This window comes from Dipodomys merriami, unplaced genomic scaffold, assembly GCF_024711535.1.
Source record: "Dipodomys merriami isolate MVZ:Mamm:240054 unplaced genomic scaffold, mDipMer1.0.p SCAF_15, whole genome shotgun sequence".
NCBI classification, from domain to species: Eukaryota; Metazoa; Chordata; class Mammalia; order Rodentia; family Heteromyidae; genus Dipodomys; species Dipodomys merriami.
Window position 1 is genome coordinate 9,699,961 of NW_027202826.1, and position 13,343 is coordinate 9,713,303.

Consider the following 13,343-nt stretch of genomic DNA (forward strand, 5'->3'; position numbering starts at 1 on the left):
CCAGAAACAGGGGGGAAAAAAAAAAGAGCAAATTAAAATATTCACAACTAATAATAAAAAGGTATATTTGGTCTTAATAGCCCTCCTATACTTTAAATGGAAATATATAGCATATAGTCAAAAGTAACATAAAAGTTTTCATAATATATGAAAACTTTTATAATATACATACTATATTAAGTGAACACATCTAAAATCAAAAGAAATAGCATAATGAAATATCATCTTCTCCCACCTAAATTATTGGACGAGAGGAACTTACAGTAGTTCAGTCCTTAGTCCTGATATCTTTCCATCTACACTTATCTACTCCCCCCACAAAAAAAATCCTGCTTTAGCTAACTGCCTTCCCTACATATGTTAAAAGACATCTAAGTTCAACACATGAAACTAAATATATTATCTTCATACATAATTGAAATTAAGTTCCAGAATCAGTATTTTCTCTCAGTAAAGTTTTACTTGAACTTTGGGTACCATGAAATAAAATATGTAAACTTACCAGGGAGGGATGCACTCCCATTTTCACTACTAGTTTCCTTAAATGACTGGTTCTGCCTCTCATGCTGGGGTTCTAAAATGTCTCTATACTTTGAGACCATAAGAACGGAGATAAAGTATACAACAGCCAAAGCTAAGAATTGAGCTTGTTTGCTATCCTCCTAGGAAAGAAATTGAAGAAGTTGTTCATGTCATTATTAAACAACACATTTAATTTTATTTCACATCTTAACTTTGTTTTTTGAGACAGGATCTCACTATGTAGCCCAGGCTGGCCTAGACCTCACAATCTTTCTACCTCAGTATTGATATCTCAGAACGCTACAATTACAGGCATGCACCACCACAGTAAGCTTAATTTCTAAATGTAACATATGTTCATAAATCTTTCAATGTACAGAGAAACTAACAGATTATTATTTATAGTAAGTTAATTTACAAACAAATTTGTCTAAACAAAGATTAGTATGACTGATAAATTGCCTTTAAACAAGAGCCATTACACTTACAAAACAGAGAAAAAGAAAACACAAATGAACTTCAATAAATGAGTAACTGAATCCAAACCAATTTGCTATAGCATACTTTATAACATTACTCAATAGTAACTGCAACTAAATGAGTATAACTGGTTGTTTTTACTCACAACCACAAAATTTAAATACATAAAACATCACAGTATAAATGAGACTAAAATATGTTACAAATATTCAGGAGGAAATAGAAGGCTATCAGGAACAGAACAGAAAGCACAAACAATTACATGTCTAGGATTGAAATATACTGTCTTAGCTGGGTGCCGGTGGCTCAAGCCTATCATCCTAGCTACTCAGGAAGCTGAGATCTAAGAATAGCAGTTCAAAGCCAGCCTGGGCAGGAGAGTTCGTGAAACTTCTATCTCCAATTAACCACCAGAAAACCAATGGTGCTGTGGCTCAAGTGGGAGAGTGCTAGCCTTGAACTGAAGAGCTGAGCACCTAGGCCCAGAGTTCAAGCCCCATGACCAACAAAAAAAAAAGAAAAAAAATATACTGTCAAAAAAAGAAAGTAAGAAAGAAATATACTGTCTGCCACCAAGGAAAAGGACAAACTAAACTGACTTCTAGCAGAGACCATCCTGATCTATAGATTATCTCTGTGTGTATATCAGTGAACTCTGTGTCTAACTATGCCTCCAAGAGTGCAACATACACATCACTGTTCCAGTAACTTTTCAAAATAGACTTAAACAAAATGATTTTTAACAAAAAAATAACCCTGCCAAATTCTAAAAAGTAAAGACTACTCAAGTAATACTAAATTTAGAATAAAAAAAGTTGGCTGAGCCTATGCCAGACACTAAATGTGCAAAAAGTGTTCCATAGTATTTACTAACAGTAAAACTCCCTAGAGTGAAATTACAAAAAATTTTTATTTTAATCTTTCTTTTTTCTACATGTTAAAATTTCTATGTGAAAATCGGTCATATTCTATATCAAAATCAGCTAAAAATTAATTTTCATCTATAAAAACAAAAAACACTAAATTGAGAGGAACACTTCATAATTAAGATATATTGCTACATTATATGAGCACCGTTATATATTACAGACTGTGATAGACAATTTGCTCCAGGAAAGTTAGAATGAACTTGTGACTTTAAATGAGCATCATTATTCCACAATACTGTGAATTTCCAGAAATTATGTAATCACTTAATCACAATCAAAAAAAAAAAAAAAAAAAAAAAAAAGAACCTTGGGGAAGGGAGGGAGGGAAGGGATGGTAGGGGGAAAACAATGGAGGGGGTAACAATGTTCAAGAGGAAGTGTACTCATTACCTCACTCATGTAACTGTAACCCTCTGTATAGTATCTTTACAATAAAAAAATTAAAAAAAAATTAAAAAAAAAAGATATATTGCTACATTAATATACCTTTGCAAGGAAAATATTAAATGTTCAGATAAGGAATACACTACCCACACAGAGTATGTATATCAGAGTTAAGACTGCTGGGTGAGAATGCTGACTCCATCATTCACAGCAACATCATTATGATCAAGTTACCTAAGCTCTCTGAGCCCCAGATTCCTCATCTATAAAATAGATGAGAATAATGAAAGTGCACAATTCAAGGAGTTGCTGGACTTGCTGAGTTCATGTGAAGACCAACACTGCTCACCATGTAATACTGCATTCTTCCTATTAGTAACATCACTCTCATATAGGAGTTCCACTTACACAGATAATCTTGTCCAGTATCTGAGAGTCCAAAAATCATGCTCAGAAGTGGTTTCTCGGACCACCTTTACAGGACTACTTTAGATCATAAACAACTCTCACTCCCAGTGTTCTTGGCATATGAAAAAAAATCTATCATATAAGAGAGTACTGGTAAGAAGTAATTGAACTTACTATATCTCGGAAAACGACTGCTCTAAGCCGATTAATATCCATGTCTTGCAAGAGCCTGTCAAGATCTCTTACTGGAGATATACCACCAGTCACAACGTCCACTGGACTCTAAAATAAAAATAAAAAATATGTACTACAGAGATTAAGAAATATACACAGTATCCCAATGGGGGAAAAAAAGAATGTTTTAACATCCTTTTTCCATCTTTTTCCATATATTTTTCTTCTTGGGGGATGGAGAAGTGTAGAGAGAGTTTTGTTAGAAGCTTTGACATATTTGAAGGAAAAGGTATCAAAGAATCAAGAAAAGTAAACATTTGGAAAAGCAGACAAGATTAAGTATAAGCAAATCTTTACTGTATATTTAAACACAAACATTTGACTGTTCTGCTCAAAAACTAAAATAACTACTTTAGGATCTCTGTCAGACTTATTTAACTTCACAGTGAAATGAACAAAATAATTTAAGATCTTAATTGGGAAAGATGAGAATGTTTCTAGTGTTTTGTTTTTTAATTAATGATTCTGTATGCTTACTTTTGCTGCTAATTTCCCCAGGGGAACCAGGCAGTGTATTGTTTTCAGGCCTTTTGCTGAGTCTCCCCTAGCTTTCAGCTGTGAATGCTGTTGACACTCTAAGCAATTCCTTACGGCCACTGCACAAACTGTAATTTATTTAAAGGAAAAAAATCAGGAAAGAAAAAAATACAGTTAAGTTTACAGAGTGAATATGTCATCTACACAATCAAATGCACGTAAAATTTCACTGTAAACCATCACCTAGTGTTTGTTGTCTCATTTTCCCCATTTGTAAGAACTTGTTAAGAACAGAAAGCTGTATACAGCTATAGCTCATGACCCAAAGAAAATGGAAGCATTTGGGGGCTGGGGGGCAGTATAAGGTGGGACAGTACAAGGGGCTGGATCTCAAAACCCTGAACACACTAGGCAAATGCACTCCCAGTGAGTTGCATTCCCAGCCCAGTTGAGGAAAATAAGAGTATACTGCTGCTCCACAGAAGTGTCATAAGTAGATCAATCTTTCATTATGAAACCAATAAGGAAAAAAAAAAACCACATACAAACAAAAAAAAGTGGGGGGAAGAGTACAGGGGGAAGGTAATTCATACTTCTACAAACTAGTTTAGGATGATTGCCTTCATTAAATGAAAATAATTAAACTGTTAAGTTCCTTTTTGTTTTTGCCAGTTTGGAGATTTGAACTAAGTGCCTTGCACTCTTGCATGGCTTTCTTGCTCACAGCATTAGTCTACCACTTGAGCTATATCTTCACTTCTAGTTTTCTGCTAGTAATCAGAGATAAAAGTCAATCAGATTTGTTTGCTCTGGCTGCCTTCAAATCTGGAAGTTCAGATCTCAGCTTTCTGAGTAGCTAGTATTACAAGTGGGAGCAATGAACTCTCAGCTCCCAGGGCTTTCTTAAGTTATATTGGAAGACAATATAACATTCACAGGAATCTTTACCAGTTCTAATATTCACTGGTTTACACTAAAAGAATTAGAATGTAGGAAACAGAAAGCAGAATTTGATACATATGCTGTCCAAAATTTTCTCTCTGAAGCTTTCCAATCAGGCACTTAAGATTTAGAAATTAATTTTGATTTTGAACAATTATTAGTTGCTTGATGCTACATAATTTTCAATTCTCAAATAAATTCATAGCATTCAAGGTCTTAAAATGAAGAAGGATAGAAGAGCAAATTAGGGACAAAATAGTAGCTTTGAATGGAGAAATTTTTTGTTTGACTAGAAAGCACAGACTGATTTCACCTCACCAGCAAAAACAGACAATCTTTAAAGTAACTTTATATACATTATATTACTAAGTTCTTTTAGAGCATCCAAACTCTAAAAATACTTTAACTGGCATCCTGAATAAAAATAGCAATTATACAAAAACTATAGCATACATATTTACTAGTGATGTAACATATACTCTTGGTAAGTATGGAAATAACAGTTCATTTTTAGGTCTGACGATGTCACATCTTCATAGATGCCTTATGTCTGATCTGTCTTTATACAGCAGTTGTGATTTCTAAGGGTTTACTTCCATGTCTTCCACCATCTCTCTTCATTTAATAAGTAAGTCATTTAACAAACTCTCTCAGTACTTACAACTAGATACAAGAGGAAATCTTGTGCACAGCAAAAATGTTTTTGCTTCTCCTGAGGAAGTTAACACTAAAAAACTATTTTGAATACTTCTACTTTTACCTAAGGAAGAACTGCTCCTAGGTAACAGAGAATTGATGACTTTATTAAGTACTTCAAGAAACTTCCATAGCTTACTTGAATAAAGACTAAATTGCAATGTCAGTTTTGAACCTTTTTACTCAATGTATGTTGTTAAGAGAAACCAGTATCACACAGAACTTGGACAAGTTTAGGCCTCACCCTAGGCTCCTATAATCTAATGCACATTTTAAAAAGATCATCTAGTGATTCACAAAAGCTTTAACAGCACTATTTTAGAACAAAAACAAGCTGGAAGGGAAGAAGGAAATGTTGGCCATCATCACCTTTCCTTAGCAGATTCTTTAAATTATATCTTCCCTATTACCCAACCTGTTAACCACTACTAAGCATAGCCCTAGATATATGGCAACTTGACTAGTATATAGACCTGCTCCTGAAAGGAAAAAACTCTATCTTCATCTTAATGTATGGATGTCTGAAAAATGTTAAATTCCTAATAGTTTTTAATAGCTCACCCAGCCGGAGACACTGTCGTAAAATCCCTCCAGAAGACATATTTTTTTCAGCTTCAATTTCAGTAAAGCCAAGAGAACTTGCAAATATAAGTACATCCACAAGGCTAATTAGCCTCTGCAAAAATGTCACAGAGGCTTCTATTGAAAGGCCTTGAGTAGGTTCAATATTCTCCAGTTCATGCTGTAAGAAATAAAGTTTGACATTTATATATCTCCTTTGTGATGAAAATCTAATTTTGCCAGATATATCCCCCAAATTTCTAAATTTTACAGAAAGTCAGGCTAACAGAAATTTAACACAATAGAGTCATTTACTTATTTCATCTAAAATACAAAGACAATGGGAACATTCAGGAAACATTGTCAATCATATTTTTCACTAGCTGACTCATCCCTAAGAAAACAGTATTCTTTCTAGCCTTTTCATTCCTGAAATAAATTCTAAAATCCCTTCAGGTAACTGCAAAAGATTCTGTTGATTTTGGATTATAGTGGTTGTGATGCACAGAAATGACCACATTCAAGTTTTAATCAATAAGAATACATAGTACTCTTGAGTTCACACCAATTGTATATAGTAGTTAAGTCCTTACTGTAGCCGATGTAGCAGCTGAAAGCAATGGCAGTATACCCCCACAAGCCATGACCATATTGTCCATCACTTGAGAGATGAGATGAATTGTGTTGTGTACAAAGATGACATTATCACTGCTATTCACGAAGTCCATAACTGTCTTTGTTGAATGGCTGTCCAAAAATAAATGATGTTTACTGAGAAAGCTAATGAAAGGAAATCACAATTTGCCTACTTGAGGGGAGGATAAGAAGGTGCTGTTGCTTCGTCTTCACAACTGAGGAAAGATAATGATGTACTGGGTATTTTGGAGATGCATTTCTTCAGAAGAAGTAGACCACTGTATGTCAGCAGTTACTATCCATGTTCCCCTTCAGAGCTGAAACATAAACACTATTCATCTTATATCTCATTTAAAAACTTGAAGCTGGGTGCAGGTGGCTCACACATGTAATCCTAGCTACTCACGAAATAGAGGTCAGGAGGACTGTGGTTTGAGGCTAGCCTGGACAGTAAAGTTCATGAGATCTCCATCTTAACCAACAGCTGGCATGCACCTGTCACCCAGCTACATGGGAGACTAACATAGGAAAGATCATGGTTCTAGGCTAACCTAACAAAACAAGTTTGTGAGATTCCACCGCAGTAGAAAAGGCTACCTATTACCCCAGCTATGGCAAAGGCATAATGGATATCAGTGCCCAGGCCACCTGGGGGCAGAGGGTGTGGGGAACAAGACCTTAACCAGATCAAAAACGGCTGGAGGCAAAGCTGAAGGGTTGAAGGATCTGCCTAGCAAGTACAAAGCTTAGTTCAAATCCAATTGCCACCAAATGGGGAGGGAGAAAATTTGAGTCAATTATCCTCACTGAAAAGTCATGTGGAAAAAATTAAGAGATAAATGGTGCTAAAGGTACAATTGATCTATTACCACTTCCTTAATAATGGCCTAAAATGATTTTGAAAGATTTTAGGAGTCAAATACAAATATATGCATCAGGCATTTATGAAATTCTAAATCTAACAACATAACACAATCTAAAGTCTAAAATATTTCTAATGTTAATGGCATAAAAAAAGTTATACTTAGGGCTGGGAAGGTGGCTCAGTGGTAGAGCGCTTGCCTTGCATGCATGAGGCCCTGGGTTCGATTCCTCAGCACCACATAAGCAGAAAGAAAAAGAAAAAGCCGGAAGCAGTGCTATGGCTCAAGTGGTAGTACACTAGCCTTGAGCTGAAGAGCTGAGGGACAGCGCCCAGGCCCAGAGTTCAGGCCCCACGACTGGACCCAAAAAAAAAGAAAGTTATACTTAAATGTCTATTTCTAGTACTTCAAGTAACCACCTCATTTGGCATACTTACCTTCTGGAATAATCCATGGAATAAAATATACTAAGAAGGTTATCAACAGATTCTTTAAAAGAAAAATTTCAAATTTTCATGTTTTGTAATCTTGACAGGGATTCCATTCATATAAAGGAGAATAAGTGTGATCTCAATGAAACCCTTCTGTAGAATAGTTTTTTTTTTTCAAATCAATGTCTGTAGTTAACTTACAAAATAACTGCCTAAATCTAAGTCTTTGAAAATAGAAACTTAGATCTATATACTTCCTCTTTAAGAAATATATGGACAAACCTTCTCCACATCTGTATATCTGTTTCTATGGAGAATAAGAGATCAGTGAGCAGACGCTGATGCATGTGAGACCACTTGAACTCAGGAATACGAAACACAGATGATCTGGAATCCCTTCTTTGTCCATCAACCGCATGGGGTGCTGTTCCTTGTCCTGGCTGCTCTTGTTGCTTTGACATCTAATACAGGAAATTTTTTAAGTAATAAAGTAAGTTCACCTTCAAAAAAAGGCATTAAACAATTTAGTAGATTCTGTGAAATTCACCTAATAGACACTATAGAACCAAACTAGAGAAAAATCATCAATGAATAATAACATTAATATTTTAGTAGAAACAGCACAGTTATCAAAAATGTTTATCACAATGCAACTGTAATTAGCATGCAACCATGTTAAGTACTGCCACTATGTAGCTCTCATAAAGAAATCAGGAGGTCTCATTTTTTTCATCTTAGCTTAAAGAAAGGTAATATTTATAATTCAAGTAGTAGGTACATTATTAATTGGCTAGAATAAAGAATAAACTAGCCAGGCACCAGTGGCTCACAACTGTAATCCTAGTGACTCAGGAGGCTGAGACCTGAGGATCTCGGTTCAAAGCCAGCCCGGGCAGGAAAGTTCGTGAGACTTTTTTTTTTTTTTTTGTCGGTCATGGGGCTTGAACTCTGGGCCTGGGCGCTGTCCCTCAGCTCTTCAGCTCAAGGCGAGTGCTCTACCACTTGAGCTACAGCGCCACTTCCGGTTTTCTGGTGGTTTATTGGAGATAGGAGTCTCACGGTCTCTCCTGCCTGGGCTGGCTTTGAACCGCGATCCTCAGATCTCAGCCTCCTGAGTAGCTAGGATTATAGGCGTGAGCCACCAGCACCCGGCTGTTCGTGAGACTCTTATCTCCAATAAAGCACTAAGAACACCAGAAGTAGCACTGTGGCTCAAGTGACAGAGTGCTATCTTTGAACTGAAGAGCTCAGGAACAGCGTACAGGCCCATGCGCCCAAGGTCCATGACCAACCAAAAAAAAAAGAAAGAAAGAAAAGAAAATACTAAAAGAAAGAACAACATAGAACAAACAAATTAACCAAAAAATAAAAATAAAAAAAAAGGGAAAGGAGAAAATGAAAATGTGAAACCAACTACCATCTCATACATCTCTCTACGATACTGACAGAAGAGAAAGTTGCACCTCTAGATCATAGACTGAATCTTCTCTCTCAAACCTCATGATACAAGTTAAATCACAAACTTGGCCAACAAAAAGTATACACTGGCATAGATGTTCTCCTATTAATGTGGTATAAATGGGTTTGTCAAACAATGAAATACAAGTATTTCTAATATTTTCTTTATAAATCAGTATTGCACCACTCCTAAAGTTTAAAATGGTTAACATTTGATACCGCTGTGTTAAGAATTATAATAAAGTTGCTATTTAATAAACTCACTCTGGGACTGGGGATGTAGCTTAGGGGCAGAGGACTTGCATTGCATGTCTAAGGCTCTGGTTCGATCACTACCGTAAGAAAATAAATCCACAATAATTGCCAAATACCAGCAACCATTTGGAATATTATCTTTACATTCATTAGACTTATATAATGATTAATAGGATGTCAACCAAACCCAAAATAATATCTTTGCTCTATTTTAACTCATGCAAATACACCTCAGTAAGACAATACATATACTTACCTCATGAACATGTCGATGAGGCTGAGGTGCTTCTGTATTTGTACTGGCCTTTAGTTCCAGTTTCTCAGTATCTGAAGCAACACTGGAAACATCCAACTTGGCAATCTTTTGCTCAGAAGTAGCAGCAGCCTCAAAAACCTGACTAGAACTATCAATAATTGATTTGGTATCTCCAGCCAAGTTAGTTGCTTCCTTCCCTTCCTCTAGCACCTGATCAGTGTCTGACTGTACAGTTGTTTGGGAAACAGTAGTTTCTGGTGAGGTAGCTAAAGACCCTGATGCCGTCATAGTCAAGAATCCAGAATCTTTAGAATTTCCAGTTTCGGTATCAGTTTGCTTTTCAGTTACAGGTGCTTCCTCTTTGGTTATTAAGTTGTGGTCATTACTAACCATTTCCAATGTTTCACTGGCTTTAGAAGCAGCTAAAGTAGAACTATGATCTTGGATCTCTGTGGGCAGACTGGTTTCCTCAGCAGGGCTGCCTTCCACCTTCAGTTCCACATAGTCATCATCGTCTTCTTCCACAGACCTTTCCAGTAATTCTGGCATCTCTGAAGCATCTTCTTCTGAAGGAGAACTTACAGAAGTAGTTACTTCACTGATGGTTATTGAATCCTTGCCAGGTGTTTTCGAAGAATCAGAGAAAGCAGTTACTGGTTCAGCTGCCCCAGAAGATGCTTCTAAGTCACTTGCATCATTTGTCTCATTTGTTGGTATCTCTTCCAAAGTGACTTCATCCAGTAACTCCTGATTGTCCTGCTCAGTTTTCCTTTCTTCATTACATGTATCATGCACTTGCAGTTCAATGTTGGACGAAAATTCTGCTGAACTTGCCTTCTCAATACTTAAGTTTCCATCACTATTTCTGGTGAAATGAGGAGGGACAGGCGAATCTTTCTTATCTGATGACTGGGATGCCACTGAAACATCAATCTCTCTACTAGGGCCAGTGACTGCCTGAACTGGACTTGAAGAACACAGCCCTATTTCTTCATCAACTTTTCCTTGTTGTTCCCTAAATATAGTTGCAAGGTTTTCTTTGTGTATTTCAAAAGTGACCTAGATGAAAAATGTACAACATAAAAAATGAGCACAGTAAATAAAATGTATAATTTAAATGGTTTCAATAATTTTTCAAATAAACATTCAATAAATAATGAAATAAGCCAGGAGCCGGTGGCTCACCCCTGTATTCCTAGCTACTCAGGCGAATGAGATCTGAGGATTGCAGTTCAAAGCCAGCCCAGGCAAGAAAGAAGGAAATAAAGAAAGAGAGGCAGAAACAAAGGAAGGAAGGAAGGAAGGAAGGAAGGAAGGAAGGAAGGAAGGAAGGAAGGAAGGAAGGAAGGAAGGAAGGAAGGAAGGAAGGAAGGAAGGAAGGAAGGAAAGGAGGGAGGGAGGGAAAGAAAGAGAAAGAAAGAGAAAGAAAGAAAGAAAGAAAGAAAGAAAGAAAGAAAGAAAGAAAGAAAGAAAGAAAGAAAGAAAGAAAGAAAGAAAGAAAGAAGGAAAGACACAGAGAGAGAGGGAGAGAGGGAGGGAGGGAGGGAGGGAGGGAGGGAGGGAAGGAGGGAAGGAGGGAAGGAGGGAGGGAGAGAGGAAGGGACAGAGGAAGGGACAGAGGAAGGGACAGAGGGAGGGGAGGGGAGAGGGGAGGGGAGAGGGGAGAGTAGAGGAGAGGGGAGAGGGGAGGGAAGAGAAGGGGGAGGGAGGGAGGGAGGGAGGGAGGGAGGGAGGGAAGGAGGGAGGGAGGGAGGAGACAAGAAATAAAGCTTAATTTTCCTTACTGTAGTCAAGTAATTTTAATGATCATAGATGTCACAGCATGAAATCCCAAACAGACATAATTAACCTATTTGCAAAGGTATATAGGAAAGGAATCCACTATTATACTAGTCTCTACAACTTGAACCAGGATCTAAATATTTATCACTTGGAAAAGCATTACACACTAAATAGTGCATTGCTTCAAGTGCAATGTAAATTTACTTGCCTATGATTTGTCCTCAGGACAGATGGAAAAAACACCTATCAATCAATGATGCACATTATTATAGCAATTTTCAATATATTTATCAATTATAAAACCTTTATCTTACTAAGCTACATAAAGTGATTTTACTCATGAAAAAAAATCCAAATCTTCCTCAAAGGTCAACTATAACCCTCAAGTCCGAATTGCTCACTAATCATCTGAAAGTTTCAATTAATCCATCATTCTACCACTTTGCTTTTTTACCTGACTACTATATAATTAATACTGTGAATATTCTCATATTCCAATATTAAGTGGAAAAATACTGATACTCTCCCAAAGATGACCTTAAATCCATCATTATATGATTTCCATCTGTTTCAAAGGGAATTTCACTACTCCCAAACTCCCCAAACACACAACAGAAAAAATATAACATATGAAGAAAATATAAACATAAATATACTATTGAGCCAGGCACCAGTGGCTCATGCCTGTAATCCTAGCTACTCAGGAGGCTGAGATCCAAGGATCACAGCTCGAAGCCACCCAAAGAAGAGTCCCCATGAGACTCATCTCTAATTAACCACTTAAAATCTGGAAGTGGTGCTGTGGCTGAAGTGGTAGAGTGCTAGCCTTGAGCACAAAGAGGCTCAGGTCAGCAACCCCGCCTTGATTTCAAGCCCTACAATGGGCCAAAAAAAAATTTTTTTTAAAGCCTTTTAACCTACTGTACAAACAGCTGACTTTATGTAGATCATTTCTTCATTGATAGACTATGTATCATTACCTAAGAAAGGCAAGTTACATATTAACAAACTTAAAGTTTTAAAATAAACCATTTGTTTCTACCACTACTAAAGAGTGAGATTAGTTTTAATAGGTTTTGATCTTCTTCAAGTGAAGGGCTTTTGTCAATTTCATATAATATACCAATACAAATAAGTATATATAACCTACATGCAGATTAAAGAACTGTATTTTTTCAATCCCATGGACATACTACTCATGTTAATATATATATTACCAATCTCATAGTTCCCTGTGAGTTCCTCCCAAACTGTACACACTAACTGCCCTCAGAATAAACTCACTATATCCTGCTCGCCAAGGTTAATCTCTACCTCCAGAAGTAAGTCAGAACAGCATTTTTTGAGGGGCAGAGTGAGAATTCTCAGGCAGCAGAGATTCAAACAGTAAGACAAGGGAGAGAAAGAATTCAGCACATGGAAACAGAAGCCAAGTTACCCAGAACACTATGCCCATTTCATGTAGGAAATCTGCCCTCAGACTTTAAAAACCAAATTCTAAAACCTGCTAGCATTTCATATTTGTCCTATGTCTGTTTCTGACTCAAACTGCTCCAGTCTGGCTAGACCACCATCTACATCTTGCTACATAGCAGACATCTCAAAATGCCTCTTCATTCTGATGCCGGAGGGTCCCCTCCTCTGTCTTCTATGCGACATGTCCTGTTTCTTGAATCTCATATCTTTTTGTTTTATTCTGAAGGAATAAAACATTTCTGAGACTTCCAAGTATTCGATTTATAGATCATATAACTACAGCTTGGAAAGCATTTCCCTTTAAAGCATGAAATACTTCTAAATTTCTAGATTTCACTAGTTTTTAAATTTCCCTTTAATATATTCAAGCGTCTGAAACTTAAGAAGCAATGATATAATTACCACTGCTGTTATCCATTTTGATGCTGTTTTCCTTAAGGTATTTGTGATTTTAAAACTGATTATTCCTAATTAATTACCAGATATTGTTCTAAATTACCCAGCTAAAAGACTAGTCATTAATCTTCACAATCATTTGATAGTTAATCTATAA

At 36.6% G+C, this 13,343-nt stretch overlaps 1 protein-coding gene across 3 annotated transcripts in view; it reads right to left on the minus strand.

Moving 5' to 3' along the window:
• The window catches only part of Lrba (LPS responsive beige-like anchor protein), a 445,034-nt gene that overhangs the window by 338,369 nt on the left and 93,322 nt on the right, over positions 1-13,343 (minus strand). For all 3 annotated transcript variants that reach the window (XM_070022191.1, XM_070022190.1, XM_070022192.1), the window contains exons 23-29: positions 9,533-10,591; positions 7,846-8,024; positions 6,227-6,380; positions 5,634-5,814; positions 3,435-3,562; positions 2,898-3,005; positions 503-662 (exon numbers count right to left, since the gene is read on the minus strand). In XM_070022191.1, the coding sequence (XP_069878292.1) occupies positions 503-662; positions 2,898-3,005; positions 3,435-3,562; positions 5,634-5,814; positions 6,227-6,380; positions 7,846-8,024; positions 9,533-10,591 (1,969 nt within the window). The remainder of the gene's footprint in view (positions 1-502; positions 663-2,897; positions 3,006-3,434; positions 3,563-5,633; positions 5,815-6,226; positions 6,381-7,845; positions 8,025-9,532; positions 10,592-13,343) is intronic.